At 55.5% G+C, this 19,217-nt stretch overlaps 8 protein-coding genes across 8 annotated transcripts; 4 read left to right on the top strand and 4 right to left on the bottom strand.

Moving 5' to 3' along the window:
* Nucleotides 1-323: 323 nt before the first annotated feature.
* On the top strand, nt 324-3,593 carry UMAG_03674 (uncharacterized protein; the record flags this gene model as incomplete). Its single annotated transcript, XM_011391852.1, has 1 exon — nt 324-3,593. The coding sequence occupies one exon, from the start codon at nt 324-326 to the stop codon at nt 3,591-3,593; it is 3,270 nt and encodes a 1,089-aa protein (XP_011390154.1).
* A 317-nt stretch (nt 3,594-3,910) lies between these two features.
* UMAG_03673 (uncharacterized protein) lies at nt 3,911-6,139 on the bottom strand (the record flags this gene model as incomplete). The annotated part of the gene is made up of 1 exon (XM_011391851.1): nt 3,911-6,139. One exon carries the CDS (start codon nt 6,137-6,139, stop codon nt 3,911-3,913), a length of 2,229 nt encoding a protein of 742 aa, XP_011390153.1.
* Nucleotides 6,140-7,954: 1,815 nt separating this feature from the next.
* On the bottom strand, nt 7,955-8,549 carry UMAG_10482 (putative transcription initiation factor iia gamma chain; the record flags this gene model as incomplete). Its single annotated transcript, XM_011392004.1, has 3 exons — nt 7,955-8,101; nt 8,219-8,366; nt 8,494-8,549. The coding sequence occupies 3 exons, from the start codon at nt 8,547-8,549 to the stop codon at nt 7,955-7,957; spliced, it is 351 nt and encodes a 116-aa protein (XP_011390306.1).
* Nucleotides 8,550-9,381: 832 nt separating this feature from the next.
* On the top strand, nt 9,382-10,023 carry UMAG_10481 (uncharacterized protein; the record flags this gene model as incomplete). Its single annotated transcript, XM_011392003.1, has 1 exon — nt 9,382-10,023. One exon carries the CDS (start codon nt 9,382-9,384, stop codon nt 10,021-10,023), a length of 642 nt encoding a protein of 213 aa, XP_011390305.1.
* Nucleotides 10,024-10,175: 152 nt separating this feature from the next.
* Nucleotides 10,176-13,120, bottom strand: UMAG_10480 (uncharacterized protein; the record flags this gene model as incomplete). Its single annotated transcript, XM_011392002.1, has 3 exons — nt 10,176-11,720; nt 11,933-12,409; nt 12,512-13,120. 3 exons carry the CDS (start codon nt 13,118-13,120, stop codon nt 10,176-10,178), a joined length of 2,631 nt encoding a protein of 876 aa, XP_011390304.1.
* Nucleotides 13,121-13,784: 664 nt separating this feature from the next.
* Nucleotides 13,785-14,375, top strand: UMAG_10479 (uncharacterized protein; the record flags this gene model as incomplete). Its single annotated transcript, XM_011392001.1, has 3 exons — nt 13,785-13,803; nt 14,033-14,195; nt 14,309-14,375. 3 exons carry the CDS (start codon nt 13,785-13,787, stop codon nt 14,373-14,375), a joined length of 249 nt encoding a protein of 82 aa, XP_011390303.1.
* Nucleotides 14,376-14,706: 331 nt separating this feature from the next.
* Nucleotides 14,707-16,797, bottom strand: UMAG_03669 (putative NADH dehydrogenase (ubiquinone); the record flags this gene model as incomplete). Its single annotated transcript, XM_011391850.1, has 1 exon — nt 14,707-16,797. The coding sequence occupies one exon, from the start codon at nt 16,795-16,797 to the stop codon at nt 14,707-14,709; it is 2,091 nt and encodes a 696-aa protein (XP_011390152.1).
* A 1,588-nt stretch (nt 16,798-18,385) lies between these two features.
* On the top strand, nt 18,386-19,195 carry UMAG_10478 (protein retrieval receptor; the record flags this gene model as incomplete). The annotated part of the gene is made up of 2 exons (XM_011392000.1): nt 18,386-19,002; nt 19,129-19,195. The coding sequence occupies 2 exons, from the start codon at nt 18,386-18,388 to the stop codon at nt 19,193-19,195; spliced, it is 684 nt and encodes a 227-aa protein (XP_011390302.1).
* Nucleotides 19,196-19,217: the final 22 nt, after the last annotated feature.

The following is a 19,217-nucleotide window of genomic DNA, read 5'->3' as shown; positions in this document are numbered from 1 at the left end:
TGACTTTGCGACACTCGTACTTCACGCTTGACTGACAGCTCAGGTGACCAAAAGCGGGAATCACTAATTCACGATTCGTGATTATTATTATTTCAGGAAAATCCAAAAACCCAAAAGCAAACAAAAAAGGGTGCGCGTCTCGCATCCGGCTGCTTTCACATCCTTTTTGCCCGGTCCACTCGTGACTGTGCACAGATCGTCGTGCCGCGCGCCCCGTCGAGCATCGCTCTCTCCACCATCTTTTTGACTTTTGACCTCTCCCTCATCGGCAACCAATTCACGTCTACTATCTGCACAGCAAGTGCTGGCGTGCATAGTCAAACATGCCGTCGGTGCAGGAGCTCAAAAGCAAAAATGCCCGTGCAGTTCACGAGAAGCATCTCGACCTCGTCACCAAATACCAATCGCACTTTGCTGCCGTCGAACAACTGCACAAGCTCGCCAAAGAGCAGATTGTCGATCATGTAGCATCTCAACTCGAGCTCAGCGAAGAGGGCAAGACGCGCGTGCTCGTCTATCTCTCCGATTTCGCCAACCTCTTTCGATTCTACCGACGCTCCAGGTACAACCATGAGCAGGCAATCGTCCTTCTCAATGCTACTGTTCTCTGGCGCATGAGGACCGACCTGGATCTTTTGTCGCTCTCGTCGCTGAATCCGCTCTATGTCACGCCACCACCGCCAAACCCGCCGCTGTTCTGGGTCAACAGCAGATTCACCGACCTTTACGCAAGACCGTGTGGCATTATCAACCTGAGAAGCGTCGAAAGGACCGCCGACAATTCGCTAGATCAGCTCAAGGAGTACATTGTCGCATGCATGGAAATCATGCGAAGGTACGTCTCCGACCTCTACCGCGCTAGCATCTATGCTGATCAGCACAAAAAAGGCACCCCGCAATCCGACAGGCAACAGCAAACCGACACGGTGCTACAGGCTTCCATAGCGATCGACCTTGCTTCCAGTGGTATGGCTAACTTGGAGCTCGAGCTTCTGCCGTTCCTCTTGGATTTGCTCAAAAACCATGTGCCCGGCATGGTTGGTGCTGTTTTCATCCTCAACTACGGCTGGGTCCACGCGGGCATGTGGGCCGTCATCAAGCGGGTCTTGCCGCAACAAGCGCTTGCCAAGATCTTCTTCCCTTCGCATCAAGAATTGCAAGAGCACTTTGACGTAAAATGCATTCCAGCGTGCTACGGTGGAGAGCTGGATGTGACCATCGAGAGCTCGACCAACGATGTGCTGCGCAAGTACGGTCGACCCAGGCGTGCTTCCTCGGCTGCTGCATCGGTCATCACACCGCCTCACAGCCCTGGCGTGTCTCGCCACATGAGTCGCACCAACTCGTACGAGAGCATCTACGAGGTATTTTACAGCGCCGACTCGACTCCTTGGGCCAGTCGGCCGGTAACGCCGCGACACAGCGAGCCGTCGACTCCTCGAGGTCATGCTGCCGATTTTAACGCTGCAAGTGGCCTCAAGATGACCCCCAGCGCAGCGCGGAAGTTGAAGCATCTCCAAATGTCCAGAGGCGATCTGTCGAGTGCAGCGGAGAACGCTCATATCGGAGGCAGGTCCAGATCCGGTTCCGAGGTAAGGATTGTCGATGGAAGGGCGGTGGGGTTGAGCGTTAGCACTGGTGCCTCGCCGTTTGTCACACCGAGCGTGACACCTGTCGGACCGCTCAGTCCGAGGGTGCAGAGGACGAGGAATCCAGATCGACACGTGCGCTTTTCCAATGACCGTTTGTCTTCGCCTCAACGTCGGGTGGGAGCCACGAGCAACTTTACACTTTACCTGCCAGAGGAGGACGAGGAGGCAGTGCTACCATCCGAAAGCGAGGATTCGGATGCAAGCGGTAAAGACGGTGAGCTGGCTCCGCGTTTTTCGGATGCTGCTGGTGCTGGACTGCTCAATCGTCTTCGACGATTGTCAGAGACACGATTCAGCTCGAAAGGCGCGGCGGCTGCCGACGATCAGGCGCTAGCGCATGAGCAGCACCAGGCTGGAGCTTCGGATGGCACCATCATGTACATCGAGCCCGCATCGCCGCGTCTTCAAGTGGAGCATCTTGACGAGCCGCCTCTGCAGCACGTCGAACATACGCTGCTCTCGCACCGCACACGTCGGTCCGCGCGCGATGGCCATGTCTCACCGTACAACGCCAACAACCCGTTCTTCGGCTACCCGGCCTACAATCCGATCACTCCCGAAACCACGTTCCGGCTCAACCGGAGCAGCACGCCGCAGCACCTGCATTCTCGTCGGCGCAAACGCGATCTGCTGCGTACGCTGACGTACTTGTTTGTGCTGCGCGTCCTGGCGTTCCACCGTCGACTGAGGTGGAGAATGTCGTTGATAGCGAGCGAGGTAGCGAGGACGATGAGTGTCGGTGCCCGCGCGAGTACCACGGAAGGAGCCCAGGATGATTTTTGGAGGACTCTCGACGCTAGACGATTGTCGGCGCTCCACCAGGATGAGCAGAGGACCAAGGACAAGCTACGCGGAAACAGCGAGACGCCTTTGTCAAGGATGGTAAAAAAGCTGCTGGGCGCCGTGGTGTTGGTGATGCTATTCAGGCCGGAATGGAGGCAGAGGACGGTAGCGCAAGTGTACGCTGCTTTTGGGACCATGTTGGGCAGCGGCGTCGTTGGTCAAGAAGAGGGTGTTGTGGATTGGGACGAGTGGGAGAGGAGGGGGATGAAGGCGGGTTCGATTTCGCCGGACTCAACGAGAAACGGTAGTTGGAGCGGGATGCACATTCGGAGAAGGATGGGTCTGATCAAGGCGGAGGGCGGAGCAGGCAGGGTGGCAGCTGCCAAGCACGCTGCAGGAGGCGCGGGTGGCAAACAAGGTAGAGGATCGAGGGTGAATGCTCTGGCTGTAGCGGGTGGAGTGATTTCGGGAGCTTCGCTCGGCTACCTTCTTTACACGTATCTGTGGACGTCTGGGACATCCAAGGCGAGTGGTGATGACGACGATGACGATGTGGCCAAGCGTGGGACGACGTTGAGCAAGCGCGGCACCAGCCCGCGTGTGCGACCGAGCCTGAGCCTGTCGCTCTCCGCTACGTTCGACCGGAATGACGACGACTCGATCTCGGGCCTCGGATCGCTGCTCTCGTGCATATGTCCGCTGTTTGTGGTACATGTGATCGTACCTGGCTCTGAATCGCAAGATCTATCGACGTCGCTCTCGCAGCTCTCGACAAGGCTCGGATCGATCCGCGATTTCGATGCGCGACGCATGCTCGAGTACACACAGGCTTCGGGTCGATTTGCGCTTTCGCGCGCACTCGCGTGCGACTGCCATGTCGAAGTGGCGCTGCCCGCTTCCGATGAGCGCATTACGGTGGTCGAGTTAACCAAGATCCGTCGCAGTTGTGGCCTGGTGGTGTTTGCATCGTTCGAAGCTTCGACTGCGCAAGTGGGCGGTAGGGCCGTATTGGGCGAGTTGAAGTCGTTGGCATTGCACGAGTCTGCGCATCGCAGAGACGCGCCCAGTGGGATGAGAGCGTTGGATCTAGGTGCAGAACCGGACTGCTGGCAGGCTCTGGCGCTCAGCTTGCGACAGCTCAGGGATGGTTGGAAGTGAACCCAGCACCTTGGTCTCCGATTCGCCAATCTCAGTAACGAGGCACATCTTGGCATGCTTGTACAACAAGTTTCTCTGTATCTGTGTGTGCTCATGCACAGGCATCGCCGATAACGTCAAGTGAAACCAGTCGTGAGCCACGAGCGGAGAGTAGTCATGCATTGCGAATGTACGAAGCGTGAATCCATCAAACATGAACGCCAACCGAAGCTGGCCTAATGAGAAATATGAGTCGTGAATGAAAGCTCGGCATGCGCGGACGGACTTGGAGGACGATGCGTGGCGAGGGATAACGAGTGCAGGGCGGAAGCGTGGGATCACGCGTGGGGCTGTTGGCGTTGAGAGGTGTGGTGGAGCCAGTAGGTGTGGTGGTCATGCGGTGCGCAAGGCGGTGCGATGTGGTGCGCTTCGGCTGTGTCGGACGCAGGTTTCGTGGGGATATCGAGGCGCAATGCGGGTCCGGGAGACGGGGTCCGCGCGCCTACATGGGCTGAGTCTGCACCAGTAGCCGCCGAGGCCCATTGCTGGTATCGAACGAGAAGCTCTCGTCGGTGCCCGAGTGCGGCGCGATTCCAGGACGAAGACGAGAGGTCGTGCAGGTCAAAGTTGGCCAATGCCCAGTTGTCCAGGCCGAGAGCATTCGCTTGGAAGGGCAGGGTGTTGATGGCCGATGTGAGTTGGCACATTTCAGCGTGTGCTTGTGAGTGCGCATGTGCGTGTGGTGCAGGGTAGGAAAAGTTGGCGGCTTGAGTGTAGAAGAACGTCGGGTGCGCTGGGTGAGTCGCGGTGGCAAAGCCAGCGTCGATCGCAGAGGTGGCTGTGAGCGGCGTGGCCAAGCCGTTGACTTCGGTGCTGGCGGTCGACGAGGCCAACGCGTATGTGTGTGGCCATGGTGAGGTTTCGGCCGACGAAGACGCTTGGCCCAGTGCACGTTGCATTGGAGCTTCGTTGCTGGTGTGGTGGTAAGGTGCGCTAGGTGCCGAGAACGAGTGGGATCGCGCCATGCCCATTGCACCTGCGTTCGAAGCGACGGGATCTACCAGTCCGAGTCCGATGAGGTGGTTCTGTTGGTGCGCGGTCGCGTCGAACATGGCGCCGTCCATCATGGCATGTGTGGTCGGTGTCGAACGCGCAAGCGGTTCAGTGCGCACTTGGGCACTCAACGTGCTCGTGGCGATGCTGCGCCTCTTCTTGTGTGGTGGACCAGCGCCAACTGCACCAGTGGAGTGCGACTTGACCATGCGACTCGAACCGGCTGCACCGGTGATCCTCTTGCGCTTGTCACCACCAGCCACATTGCAGGCCAATGAGGATGCTGCGCCAGCTGACGCTTCCGGCGTAGCACTCCTGGCAATCTGTCGTCCGTGACTGGTCATCTCGCTTCCTTCTTTGCACCAGCCATCCAGGGTGCTCACTCCGACGCTTATCGGCTCGGCTTGCGCATCGCCGCCGCTCTCCCTTAGTTTTTCCTCCTCCCTCGCAATCCGATATACATCCATCAACAAGCTCACCTTGTCCGCCTTGATGAGCGCCACCACCTCGGCGGTGGCAAGCTGCAGGCGTGCCACCTTGACCTTGGGCGATCGCAGGATGGTGAGTAGCAAAAGGTGACGTTCCGGTTTCATGAGGTGGTCTGGCTCCTTGTGGCGGACGCCTTCGGGCCACCAGTCAGGTTTTCCGGCTTCGCCCTTGTTGTATGGGCAGCGCGTTTGCTTTTTCGGCTCGATGATTTTGATCCACGCTTTCGCGACGGTTTTGCAGACGCCCTGTTGGAGCTGGCCGAAACGCAGCTCGAGAAACGCGGTTCGTGCAGCGGCATTGGCGAGTGTGATCTCGACGGTTGGTGGCGAGCCTTGAAGCGAGGATGTGGACGCTGAGCAAGTGGATATGCTGTTGCGCGAAAGCATGCGCGCTGAAGCCGATACAATCGGTGTTGATGTTCGTGGGGCGTCGTTCTCGTTACGGCGCGATTGCGCAAATGTGGCTAGCGTCGAGCAAGGGAAAAGAGGCGCGGATTTGGGCGCTGCGAGCTGATCGTCTTGCGACCAAGGCTGAGTAGGCCACGAAGCTCTGCTTCTCAAGAACGACTGGTTGGCAATCGTTGTATTCAACGGAGCCAAAGCGCCACGTTTTGGTTTCGCTTTAGCATGGCAACTCTCGGCGTCATGTTGGCTGGCAGAAGTGTCCAAAAACACATTGGCATCCTCGCCCTCTTGTGGCTCGTCTACTTCGTCATCGGAATCTTCAAATACCTGAACGTCGGTCGATGCAGGAGCGCCTGGACGTGCTGAATTCTTCACGAGCTGCCTCGCCTCATCAGCGATGCCGCCTTTGACAAACCAATCGTCGAGGCGCGTTTGCAACGCCTCGCTGGCGTACGTCTCGACGTCGCCGCGTGCGGAAACCCACATGATGGCAAAGTGCGAGCCGTTGATGTACGCTGCCTTTCCCAGAGCGCGCAGCACCTGATCGCGCTTGTTCTTGTAATGACGATGTTGACGTGAAGGCGAACTGTACGGCTCCACTCGAACCGGAATGCGCGGCATGGTGCACAGCTGCCGTGGTGGTGATGCAAACGACAAACAACGTGCTTTCTCGCAGCTAGATACAGATTTGCTCGCAAGTTGACCTAGACAACGATAGAGTTCGAGTATCACTGCATCAGAGGTCGGATCGGTCGGATCGAATGCGAGAGTATCAATGAGGTTAGGACGGTATGGTCGATGTGGAGCGTATGCAGATAGTTGCGCTATGCCAAGATAATGATAATGATAGAGATGTCGAGCAAGCTAAGAGATAGAGACAGTCAGTGAAAGATGATGGAAGAGAAACAACCACGTTGAGGCGTGAATCAACACTCTACAGTCTCATGGCTCAATGGATTACGCTACGTAGCTATACAGAAGGCGCAGGGCGACCAATCCACGACGAGCGTCAACAGCAAAAGCCAAGGTGCAAGATGCTAATCCTGGATGATTCGTGTTCGTGTCTCGGTTCGAGTCAGGGAGAACAACACTGTGCAGTGGTGTGACGCCACACGAGCCAAACAATAACAACAACAACACGCACATCGCGCCCGCGGCCACGGCCACGCACGTCGCACGTTGCACGAGAGTGCAGTGTAGCAAGCGAACAATGTCTGCGTGCGGCGAGGGTGGTGGTTGGAAAGCTAGAACCAGCGCATGCGCTGCGCCCACTCGACCGGATCTCAGCGCGCAACACGATCGAGTGCGCGGAATGTGCGCCATACATGTGCAAAGCACAAACAGCAACGTTGATACTCACGACTCTGGATACGCAGCCGTCCATCGTCCATCGTCCATCGTCCATCGTCCAGCATGAATCGTCCATCGTCCATCGTCCATCGTCCAGCATGAATCGTGAATCGCTTCGCCGTGACGCGAGCCGATGAATGCACACGTAAATGCGAAGTGCGTTTTAGCGAGCGATACTTGACAGGCGTCACCAAACAATTCGAGCCGCGTCGAAAGTGTATGCGGTGTGCATTCCCGACGTCAAGGTGCGACTCACGAATCGTGCAAAATAGCGGAAGCGCGATTCTGCGTTGAACGCAAGCGCACATTCCTGGCGCGCCAGCTACGCTGCTTCGTATGCTGCGTGCAAGAGCGCGGCGCTTTCGCGATTCGGGGTGAGCCAATCACGAGCTACGCTGCAAGCACCATCACGGATCGTGCTCCTGTTCCTCGCCGCATCACGCCACAATCAAGCGGCCAACACAAGGCCAACATGCACAACGATGCGCCGTATACTCGTTGACTATGATCATCCAACTACGCATCCCAAATTTGTCGGTTTCGAGTTCACAAACCAGGCGCCGCGATTTTCAACCATCGTGAATCGTGAATTTGACTCACCACTCACCACTGCGACGCAAAGCCATGTAGACGACATTCCACACGTCGAGCATTCAACATATCGGCCGCGCTTGCCTCGCTTGCCTCCTTCTTTGACGTGTTTCTTAGAAGCCGAAAATGCCACGTCTGTATGCAGATTGCATCCATCCACTTTTTGCTCGGCCCGCCGGCCGGTGGCTGGCATCGTGGCATCGATCGGGCGCAGATTCCCGATCGAAAAACGCACCACGCTTCCGAGCAAAACACGGCCTCAGCCGGACCGTGCTGAGACACTGTGAGGTGCTTGCATCAGCCTCGCCCAGCGTCTCTGCACACCCGAGACCGTTTCAGCACCGTCACGTCTTATCGCCGAGGAAAAAGGTATGAGATTGAGCGAGCATACAAATACAGACCAGGACGATGCTGTGGGATTCACGATTGACCAACGAGACGCAAGTGTAACAAGGAGAAAAAGACAATACTAAGCGGCTTGGGACTCGATGGTAATCACTTGGTGGTACTATCTGCCATTTTGCAAGCGACGATCTTGACCTTGTCGACATCCAAGATCTCGGCATTGTCGAGTTTGAGCGTCGCATTACGAACTCTGAACGTCCAGACTTCTTCGCAGAGACGGTAGTCTTTGAGGTGGCCCTGATCGAGCGCGAAAAGTGACGTCGATCGCACACGGTGATGGTGCAGGAGAAAAGCATCGAGGAGTATGTCAGCAGAGTGAAGCGAGCACGCAAGAGCGGATGGCAGCAAACGCACCTTGAGTTGACTTTTCGCCTTGACATTTTTGGCGAGGTTGGTAGCGATGGCTTTGTCGAACTCGTTGAGAACACGCATGGCGAGCACCGGATTGATGTGTCCGGACTGGATAAGTTCGTCTAGTGCATCGGTGAGTTGCATGCCGATGCTGCGCGTACGTAGACAAGTCAAAAAGACAAAATCAGGAAGCATCGGCGACAAGATCAGCTACAGGGTCGAGCCGAGCCAAAGCTTGAGCGTTGATCAACGCGTTACGGAGAGGTGGTCAAACTTACGAAGACCGCCTGTACAGCTCGTAGTAGAGCTGCTTGTTTGCGCTTGTCGAAGCCATGGTTGTGAGCGCTGCGTGTCTTGTGCCTTTACACTCGTTTGGCCGCGCAAACGTGCTGCGCTGATGGGCGGCCGAATCGACGATGGGTTGTACCGAGTGAGAGCGACAATCGAGAAGGTGAGAAAGCAACTGCACAGCTCGGTGGCGCCTGATGGATGTCGGATGGCAAACGGCGTGTCGCGTTGGGCTTCGACGTTACCACAAGTTCACGGTTGTTGCAGTCAGAGTTACGACTTGGAATACCCATCGTCAATCACGAATCGTCAATCGTGAATCACGGCGACTCAGCTTCAAGAAATCACAAATCACGAATCTTTCCGGCCGGATGACGGCTCAACACTCGTGACTATTTCTCCAAAGCGTCAAGCACGAACCTACGACCTCCACACGGTTAGGTGCATTTTCAAGATTCGTGATTCTGGACAGTCGTGAGTTATGATTCGTGATTGGATATTTATTCGCCTTGTAGCAAAAAACGGTGCGGGCGGCAGATGTGAAAGGAAAGTCACGCACGAGTCTTCGAAACGGTCCAAGACGTGAGACGGGGTGATTCGAGTCTCAAGTGGGCTAACAGGCTTCTTGATGACGCACCGACGATAGCTGGACACGCTATCTTATCTTTGCGCGAGGCGGATGGCCCTTCACTGACGACCGTAGACGCACGACGCGCTGATTTGAGATGTGACGTCGATCGTTTCACGAACTAACATACGCCTCACTCTTATTGCTCTTTGCTCTTTGCTCTTTGCTCTTTGCTCTCTGCTCTCGTTTCTCTCTTTCACCCAAAACATTCCACTTGACAGTCGCAAAAAGGAAGACACGAGTAGACAGGATGCCATCCGCATTGATCTTGATCGCCGAGGGGACCGAAGAGAGCGAGTTCACGATTACGTACGACGTTCTGGTTCGCGGGTCGGTGACGACGAGGTCGGTGTTGGTTGGATCGTCAAGCACATGGAGTGATGCATCGTGTGCACACTCGGTGGCGTACGTGACGTGTTCTCGGGGAGTCAAGATCGTGCCTGATCTGCAACTGGCTGACGTTGGCGGTGGCAAAGCGCTCGAGTATGACTGCATCGTGATTCCGGGAGGTGCCAAAGGTGTCGAAACCATCTCGGCGAATGCGGACGTGCAGGCGTTGGTCGGCGCCATGTACGCTAAAGGCAAAGTGGTCGGTGCCATCTGCGCCGGCAGTCTAGCCATCCACTCGGCAGCCATCGCAAGAGACAGCGCTATCACAAGCCATCCCAGTGTCAAGTCGAGTCTGGATCAACACTACGCGTACAAGGACGACAGAGTCGTGGTTGCCGATAACCTCATCACTTCTAGAGGCCCCGGCACCACGTTCGAATTCGCCCTCGCCTTGCTCGACGCACTCGTCGGAAAGCACAACAGGCTCAAAATCCAACCTCCGATGATCCTCCATCCAAGCATGTCCGCTCACGCCCAACCCGAGCCCGACCAGCTCAACTAGCTCACCGCTCTGCCTCATCGCGCATCTCTCATTTGCAGTCCACTCATCATCAGACTCGATCACGAATGAAAGCAAGTGTGCATCCATTGAGATCAGCTGTGCTCTGTTCGGCTCTGCTGCGCGCCGGCTGTGTCTGACCGTGGTCCTGCGTTTCATGTCAATTTGGCGGCTCCACCGCTTCGATCGTGAGCGCTTGCTTGCCAGTCCTCGTCGTCGTCATCATTGGCGCGCCAGCTCCAACTGTCGCCGCTCGCGCGTCTGTTTAGATCGGATTGACTACCCATCAGCATACCGAAGACGCCTGCTGCACCTGGAGCGCCGCCGATTACAGGGCTCAGATGTGGGCTTGCGTATATGCCGGCGCCTGTGGCTCTCGAGCCGTGCGAGGAAGACGACGAGATACTCAATCTTGCCATACCATCTGTTCGTGTAGAGTCGCAAGCCCTGGTTTGCGCCGAAAGCGTGTCGTTGCGCGAAGAGCAACTCGATCGGCGCGGCTGACCTCCTGCTGCAGCGTACCACGCCGAACCATCCTCAGCTATCGCGTCCTGCCGTTGGTACATTGTGTCAGTCGACGCTTCGTCGAGCGTAATCTGTGGCGATCTCGGTCGTTGGCTTGCATGCGCCGGAGACGCGACATTCAGAAACTCGTCCATGGCCATGGCATTGCCCAGTTTGCGTTCCGCTTCGCGAAGCAGGTCCGATGCATTGTCGCGCGCTTCTTTGAACCGTTTGGCGAACATGGATGCAAACGTCGCAGTTTCCTCGCTGCCGTTGGTGCTCGTCGAGGTAGATTGCAGTCGAGACTGCAAACTCGAACTCAGCGATCCCAGTACCGATGTTCGACGTGACGTCCAGCTCGTGTTTTGGCTATCCTCCGATTTGGGCGGTGTAGACGGCGCAATTTCTTCGTCCGCGTCGATGAGACGAATGCCAGAAGCTGCAGTGCAAGCATGCGCGATTCCGTTCGAGTCAACGTGGAATCCAAGCGCTTGACTGTCCTGCACTGCCAACGATGCCAGTTCTGGCTGTTGCAGCTCTGGCTGTTGCCAGGTTGCACGACCGGTCCCCAACGCGGTGATGGTGCAGTTCGGACTGGTCGAGTTGCTTTCAGGCATGCCTCCGCCCAAGTTGACTGGCGATCTCGGTGAGCGAGGTGACAGAGCTGCACTACCAACGTCTGACCCTTCTTCCTCCAACACGCCCAGACCGCTGCCATACGTCGGACGGAGCATCGCTGCATCCGTACCAGCCGAAGAGGCGACGTTCGCCGGCGAAGCCTTGGTTGCCATAGCACTTTGCTTCTCAATCGGCTCTGCAGGCGGATTGTCAACATTGGCGATGCTTTCCAGCAGATTGTTGAGCTGCAATTTGAAGCTTCCCGGAAGTTTAGAGGACAACGTGTTCCATGCTTCGATGGCGACGTCGCCAGTACTCGAAGCTGTGCTTCCTTCACCACGACGGTGTCGGGACGAGAGCGTGGTGGTGGGAGATGGTGCAGAATAGGCTAACTCTCTCGTCGCCATTCGTTGCCATGTCGAACGTAGCTGTTGGAGCGACGCTTCTTCCGAGGCAAGTTCTTCGCGGAGCTCGAAACAACGGCGTTCTTTTTCGGCGATGAGGCGGAGTAGGTCGCGCGAGGAGGACGATTCGTCAGAACTGAGGCTGAGCGTTCGTCGTGATGCACGGTGCGAGGTCTGTGATGCAGTGTAGTTGGATGACGGGCAAAGGTCGAGACAAGAAAGGAAGATGTCAGTCAAGGCCAATTTGGCAATCCAAGCAACGTAGGGTCAGAGCCAAGCGCAAAGAAGAGGAAGGACAAGACGTACTGCCTCGAAGCCGAAAGGAGGAAACCGGCGCTCTTTCTGGTTCAAAACTGAACTGGCCCAAGGCCCAACATCTCGCGAACCGACAGCAATCGCTGCTCCAACCCTCGCAATAAATTTTTCCTATGCAGCTGGTCGCGTTCCGTTTCGCTTGTCATCTCCCCGATTTGAGCTCCATCTTGATGTAGTCTCTCGTGCTCGATAGCCTCATGATCCGGTTCCGCCAAATCTGCCAACTTGACCGCATCCAGCTCGTTCGCCAGCTGCTTCAATTGGAGCGTCGCCTCTTGCAATCTAGGATTCACCAGCAATGGCAGCGACGCGGCAGCAGCGCCGCTGTTGGCACCACGGTTTCGCACGATTCCTTTTCTCGCAGCAGTAGCGGCGACGGGAGAGAGGGAGGGAAGGGTGGGGGAGGTGAGGAGGAGTAGCGCAGCAACTTGCCCTCTAAGAAGGCCAACTTGATTGCCAATTGGAGCACCTACCTCGTTGAACCCCTGATCAAAGCCGGCTTGGAGCGTGCTCAGTTTTCCGGCTGTGATGCCCTCTCGATAGCCGGTCTGTTGCGGCGTTGGAGGAGCGAACGATCAGCAGAAAAAGAGTCAGTCTGGATTCCATGTGTGATGCTGTGGGAGAAGGAATGAAAGAGGGAATACACGTACGTCGTTGAAGAGCGCCTCGACTTTGGCGGAATCGCGTTCGGCCATGGATTTGGTGGCAGAACTGAAAGAGGTATCTTCTTCGCTCATGAGCCAGTCGTCTGCGTCGCTAGTTGCGTCTCCGGTTACGCTAGTAGCTTGGGAAGCAGATGGGTTGCGACGAGAGGCAATATTGGCTCTACTGATGGAGCCTGTACGTGTGCGACCCGAAGCTGAAGAGTTTGACAGAGTTCTGCTGAGGTGTCCCTCGTCAGTGGCAGGTGAAGAGATGTACGAGATGCTGGATCGTTTGGTTCTTCTAGGTGTTTCCACTGTGGCGCTGGATGGACCAGCACCGGATACGACAGTCTGGTTGCTGCTCAGACTGAGCCGCCTAGCACCCTTTCGCGCTGCATCATCACTGCCGGTGCTAGCGCGAGCAGGCGAAGCAACATCGTTGTGCAGCAGACTCAGTCGACGCGGGAACGTCTGTCGCGAAGGAGTGCTCGAAGTCGGTGTCGATGCAGAAAAGAGTGCGGTGTGATCCATTTGGGGTGTTTCTAGGTTTGATGGACCAGCAGCATCGCCTTGCCATGCCTGTGCAGCTGCTGATGACGAAGAGAAGCGATCCATTTTGGTTTGAACTAAGTGTGGAATCCAGACAGGGGCCAGCCGGCTGACCAGGTAACGCTCGCTACCTGGAGAAAAGCGTGGTGCTGTTTAGGCTACTACCGCCAGCGGTACTTTTTCAGATACTGAGATGGGGAGGGTGATGCTAGAGCAATGGAAGGGATAGAGTTGATGGTGTGGGACAAAGCAACGTTGGGATACCTTGCATCACCAACAAAAATGAAGCTAACGCCTCAGCCTCGCATTCCCGATCCAAACCCCATTCCCGATTCCCGATTCCCGATTCTGCGACGTCCGATATTTGTTGTCAGATTGCTTATTAGTACCATTCCATCGACTAAAACGCGAAATGTGAAAAGAGCGGCTAACGGCCGAAAACAAGAAAGCTTGGTGCGTGATCGTGCCAGAATCGCATGCTGCTGTGTGCCTCTGCTTTCAGTGAAATTCTCCAAGCAAGCCAGCCAGTCAGCCAGTCAGCCCGCGCGGTAAGTCTCGGAAGCGAAAATCGAGAAGAGCGCATCGCGAAATCACGAATGGCGCAAGGCTGGAATATCTGTGTCTGTGCCTGAAAGCGGCTGCTGCTGTTGTTGTTGTCGTTGTCGTCGTCGGCATCGTTCAGCTCAAGATTATTCTCCACCATCACATCTGTCGTATTGAACTTCACATCATGTCGTACACAATTGCTGGTGAGTATGCGACACCTCCGACTTACACCCCTATGAACAGCTGATCGTGGTAGTGTCCGATACAAGCATCGACATGTCAAGGCCATCGACTACAAGCTTTCTCCTATCGGCAATTCTCTCTATCGTCCTCATGATGGAGCACAATGCTCACCAGACATAATGTACTCGGCATTGTCGTCCGTAATTTCTTTTGAAATGTGCTGCTTTGTGGTAATGCGTTGAACAACAGGCCGTCAGATTCTCAACGAGTACATCGCTCTCGCCGTTTTGGGCGGGTATGGTGCGATCGCCGCTTCGCAGATGGGCGGATCCAAGGATGCCAAGGCTTCTGCCGCTGGCGCTTCGCCGGACGCAAAGGCTGCCAACGACCCACCTATCAATGCTTCCAGCTCGTAAGTAGCCCGACCACCACCGACACCACCGACGCGTGATACCTGTGTTGTCAGAAACGGCACTGACGCTCCAATGCTTGGATTCACGCTCCGATCTGCTCGGATGAAACTAGCGACGAGGAGGCGTTCATCAAGCAATTCCTTGCCGAAGCCGAAGGCAAGAGTGATCGCCTCGTGTAAACAGAGACACTCGTATAGACCAAGTCGTGCTCGTAGCATCGACCAATCGAAAATCTCAGTGAAATTCCACTCACATTGCAGATTTTACATGCTGTCTCGGTCGGATCGAATTGCATCATTGTATTACTGCGCCTGTGCTCGTGCTAGCAGCAGTGGACGGTATCGCACCGACTCTACGAGATCTGCAACCAATCAGCGCACACACGAGCCAGATTGCCAACATGTTTGCGCTGACTTTTCCTAGATTCGACATTCAGAACACCAACCCACTGGCAATGAGGGAACAAGTGCAGATGGCCATGGATGCGAGATAAGAGACAGGTAGAGCCGATCAAATCCTCGAGAGATCTCTACCCCAAATGCCTCTCTTGATGTAATCGCCCAAGAGCAGAGCGCGAGTCCTCATGGACACGCTCTCACTGAGGTAGAAACTCCTCCAAGCGTACATGGCTATCAAGCCACCTGCGAAGCTACCACCGGGGATGGGCAGATCGAATGCTGCAGCATTACCAATGTAGGCGAGACTTCCAAAGTTTCGATACGTAAACGGTTTGTACACCTCTTCGTCGACGTCCTGCACCTCTTCGAGTGTATGCGGGTGCATATCTGCGCCTTGGTCCCTGTGGTTGGCCAATTTGTTGAGTTTGTTGCCTAGGTAATGGCCTTGCTGCGCTGCTACCTGGGCGGTGGCGGGGAGTGCGGTCATCTTGTTGCCCGTCTCGATGAGCACGTTGGCGATCTCGTTGAGGTTGAGCTGTCCATCCTGATCGACGTCGTACTGGTCAAACACCTCGCGCAGCTTGATAAAGTGTTTCGAGGCGATCGGGAATTTGCGACGGATGGCTTGCGCAAAAGTTTCAAACTCGGAGTAGCTAAGTTTGCCGTCCTTGTCCTTGTCGTATCGATCGACAAAGTCGTAGAGTTGGTCGATCAGTCGCGTGTCGATGGTGGAGGCGTCGCCGAGTGCGTACATGCTGCCTAGGGGGGCGCCCTTGACGCGAAGGTGCGAATCGATCTGGAGCGCCTTGAGATGCGATTGGTTGGGGAGGATCTCGGTGACGCGCTTGGTGAAGGGGCTCATCGCGATGCCTGTCGACCATAGGGTGAAACCGGAAGGTACCGAAAGCTCTTGCACTTTGGCCGTCTTGGGGTCTTTGACGGTGTATAGCACGCGGTCAGGTTCGACGCGTTTGACACGAGCGTTAACGATGACGTCGACGGCATCGCGAGCGAATTTGGCCTCGGCATACTCGGAGATTTTTTCCGAGTAGGTGTTGAGAATGTGTTCTCTGGACTGGATGAGATGCACCTGTGCTTGAGCACGGAGCACTTTGGGAAAGTAGTCAAAGACGTCTTCGTTGATCATGTCCGAGATCTCGGCGGCGGTCTCGACACCGGTGGGACCACCACCGCAGACGACAAAGCTGAGTAGACGCTTGCGTTCCTCTTCGGTGGTGGTGGGGAGAGAGGCGACTTCAAGGTTGTCAAGGATGTGCGAACGGATCTTGCGTGCGTCGCCGATGGTTTTCAGGTGGAAGCAGTTCTCCAGACCGGGAACGCCGTGATTAGCGGTGACGCTGCCGACGGCGATAATGAGACGATCGTAGGGTACGTAGATGCTCTTGCCTTTGGTCTCCTTGCGCTCGTTGTTGGTAAAACCACCAGCGCAGAGAGCTTCGCCGTCCCAGTCGTCACCGCTGATGACGTTGACTTCGAGCAGACGTTGGGCGCCGCCGTGGTAGACGGGTTTGTCCTCGCCCATGACTACATCGGTGGCAAAGCCTTGGATGTAGTGTCCATGTACGCGTGCGAGCAGCTTGCGGATGGGTTCGATGAGCGATCTGGGCTCGACGGTGCCGACGGCAGCCGAGGGAAGGAGCGGGTTAAAGAGATAGTAGTTGTTGGGCGAGATGAGTGTCACATTGTACTTTTCAGGATCGAGCGACTTGAGCAAGCCCACGGCGGCCCAACCGCCTCCGACGATGACGAGTCTCTCCTTGTTGGCGAGCTTCTTGCTGATCTCGTCCTGTTCGTCTTCGGCATAGGAGGAGAGGATGGGCAGGTTCTTGGGACCACCGCGCTCAGGAGAGAGTGCGAGCGGATGAAGGGGAACCTTGTCGGCGTGCGCTTCGCGGTAGGTTAGCGCATCGTGAGCGAGGATGATGACGGTAGTGGCGGTGATGCCAAAGACGATGGAGCCGATGGTATAGCCTGTAAATCGGAGTGTCTTGCGGAGCAAGCCAGCCTTTTTGGGAAGTGCAGCCTGAGCAGCCTGAGCAGCCTGAGCAGTCTGAGCAGCTTGGTTGAGTGGGGTGGGGTTGCTCCGTGTAGCGGCGGACGAAGCAAAGGAGCGCACACTGCTATTGCTGACTCGCACTCGAGCTCGAGGGGGGAGCGTGGACAGAGCACGTGCGACGACCATGTTGACGAGGGTTGTACTCGATCTGTTGCTGCGCGGCCACGGCCGTTGTGGCTGAGTTGCCAGTGAGACACCGACAAGAGGGACAGGAAGGGGGTGGTAGCAGGGAGGAAGTGTGACAGAAGCGGACGACGCCCAAGCCAAGCTATATAAGAGCAAGAACAAGGCTGCGAGGTACGAGGTGGTGATAACGCTTGAATTGACCAGAAGACGTATATTATAATTACTTTGACCAATTTGGAAAGGAGTTTGGATGAGAATCACGAATAGATGCGCCCTTCACAATCACCAACTGTACCAACACACACTCACACTCACGACGCTTCTACTTTCGGCCCAAGCGCCGAATACTCGTGACTAGTAAATGTGTTGTGTTGATCGGACAGTCCCCGAATCACTTTAACGCTTTTGTGTATTTGTGAATCACGAACACGATTTTGTGGCAAGCACCGATGTGAGAGATCACGGATGCTGACATCGCGCATGGGTGAGTCGTGAGTACGATACGAGTAACGTTTACAGTCGTGAGTATTTTTGCTGAGTGGTTATGCTGTATGACGCATAATTGGTTAACAAATCGTGAATCACGGCACGAAATCTGGAAAATCACGCGCGAGTCAACTCTGACTTTGGCTTTTCTTTCTCCGGACGCTCTTTACTCACGTATCGTGCATTCGTGATTGTCACAGTCGCAGTCCTAACCCTAAGTGAGTCGTGACTTGAGTCAACTCGGCGTGGAGCGTGGTTCACGGTTTCGGAGGTTGAATGCCGACGCTATCAGACACGCACTCACGACTCACAACGTAGCTTTGTAGTGTTAGGTGCAGGGATGTAACAATCTCTAACTCACGACTCACGACTGGGGACTTGTCACGGCCGACTCGAGATTCGTGGTTCAGAGCGATTCACGATCCACGATTCACGATTCCAAATTTTACACGTAGAAGAAAGACCGCGCCGAGCTGACGCGTCGACACGGGAAGCAAAGAAAGCAGAGCTGAGTGTGTATCTGAGTTGACGTTATCGTGTATGGCCTGCAAAGTTGCAACGTGCAAAGCACCGCAAGAAAAGCACAAAGGCTGTGTGCCTAAGATTTGTGATATGTGATTCGTGATTCGTGATTCGTGATTCGTGATTCGTGATTCGTGATTCGTGGTTCGTGTCAGTTGTCAGTCACGAGTGGTGAGTGAGTGGTGAGTGGTGAGTGGTGACTGTCTGGCGCGTATGGAAGAAAACGTTGACTACTCACATCACGCATGGCTGTGTGGTGCTCGTGGCTGTTTCATGTTTGCGTGGCTGTTGGTTTCTCAGTCACGAGTTGTGAGGGTGTCTCGTGCCTGCTTTCTGTTCAGCTTTCTGCGTTCTGTTTTCTGGTTTCTGCTCTGTTCTGCTCTGCTCGCTGTGCTGTTGAATTCAACTCGTCTCGACTCGGCATTCGGGAACAAGTTGGATTTCGTGTTCGAGTCGTGAGTTGGTTTGCTCTCCTCTCTTCCATTCTTGCCACATTGTCATTCAGGTTGCGATCCCTTTGATCTTGCTACATTCGCACATTCGCACATTCGCACATTCGCACATTCGCATTTGTGCAAGTATGATGCGAGCCGACAATCCAGATGATGCGCTCGGAAGCTCAGCGCCACCACAGATCGAGCAGTTCCTCGCACACACCAACCGGCTCCAACAACGATACCAGTCTTTGCTTGATAGCACCACCCCGTACCCATTGCATCGATGGGGAGCCTCTGCCGCGCTGCTGTTCATCTTTATGCTTCGCATCGTCCTGTCGCAAGGATGGTACATTGTCTGCTATGCGCTCTTCATCTACCTGCTCAACCTCTTCCTCGCCTTCTTGACACCCAAGTTCGATCCTAGCTACGAAGCCGATCTGGCCGAACAAGATGTCGAGGAGGGCGAGCCGGGCCTGCCCACTTCGGCATCTAGACCGAATACCAATACAGCCGCACCAGCCGCAGGAGGCCTCATGAGCGGCGTCTTTGGAAGCTCGCTCAACGCTCAATCCGGCGACGACGAGTTCCGTCCTTTCATCCGTCGTCTGCCCGAGTTCAAGTTCTGGTTGTCCGCCACTCAAGCCATCCTGATTTCCCTGTTCTGCACAACCAGCAGCGCCTTCGACATCCCCGTCTTCTGGCCCATCCTCTTGATGTACTTCTGCATCTTGTTCACCATCACCATGCGCAGACAGATCAAGTACGTAGCCTCCCATTCCTTCCTAACCGCATCGCCACCACCAAAACCAAAATTCAATTCACTTGCAAACGCTGACACCCTTACACTCATCACCTCTCTTTACCTCGCTTTGCGTGCACAACACAGACACATGATCCGTCACAAGTACGTTCCCTTTGATCTCGGACGCAAGACTGTCTACGGACGCAAATAGACGCGCATTGCCCTTTCGCTTG

Source organism: Mycosarcoma maydis, chromosome 10 (assembly GCF_000328475.2).
Source record: "Mycosarcoma maydis chromosome 10, whole genome shotgun sequence".
In the NCBI taxonomy this organism is placed as follows: Eukaryota; Fungi; Basidiomycota; class Ustilaginomycetes; order Ustilaginales; genus Mycosarcoma; species Mycosarcoma maydis.
This window is presented reverse-complemented; position numbering and strand designations above follow the sequence as displayed.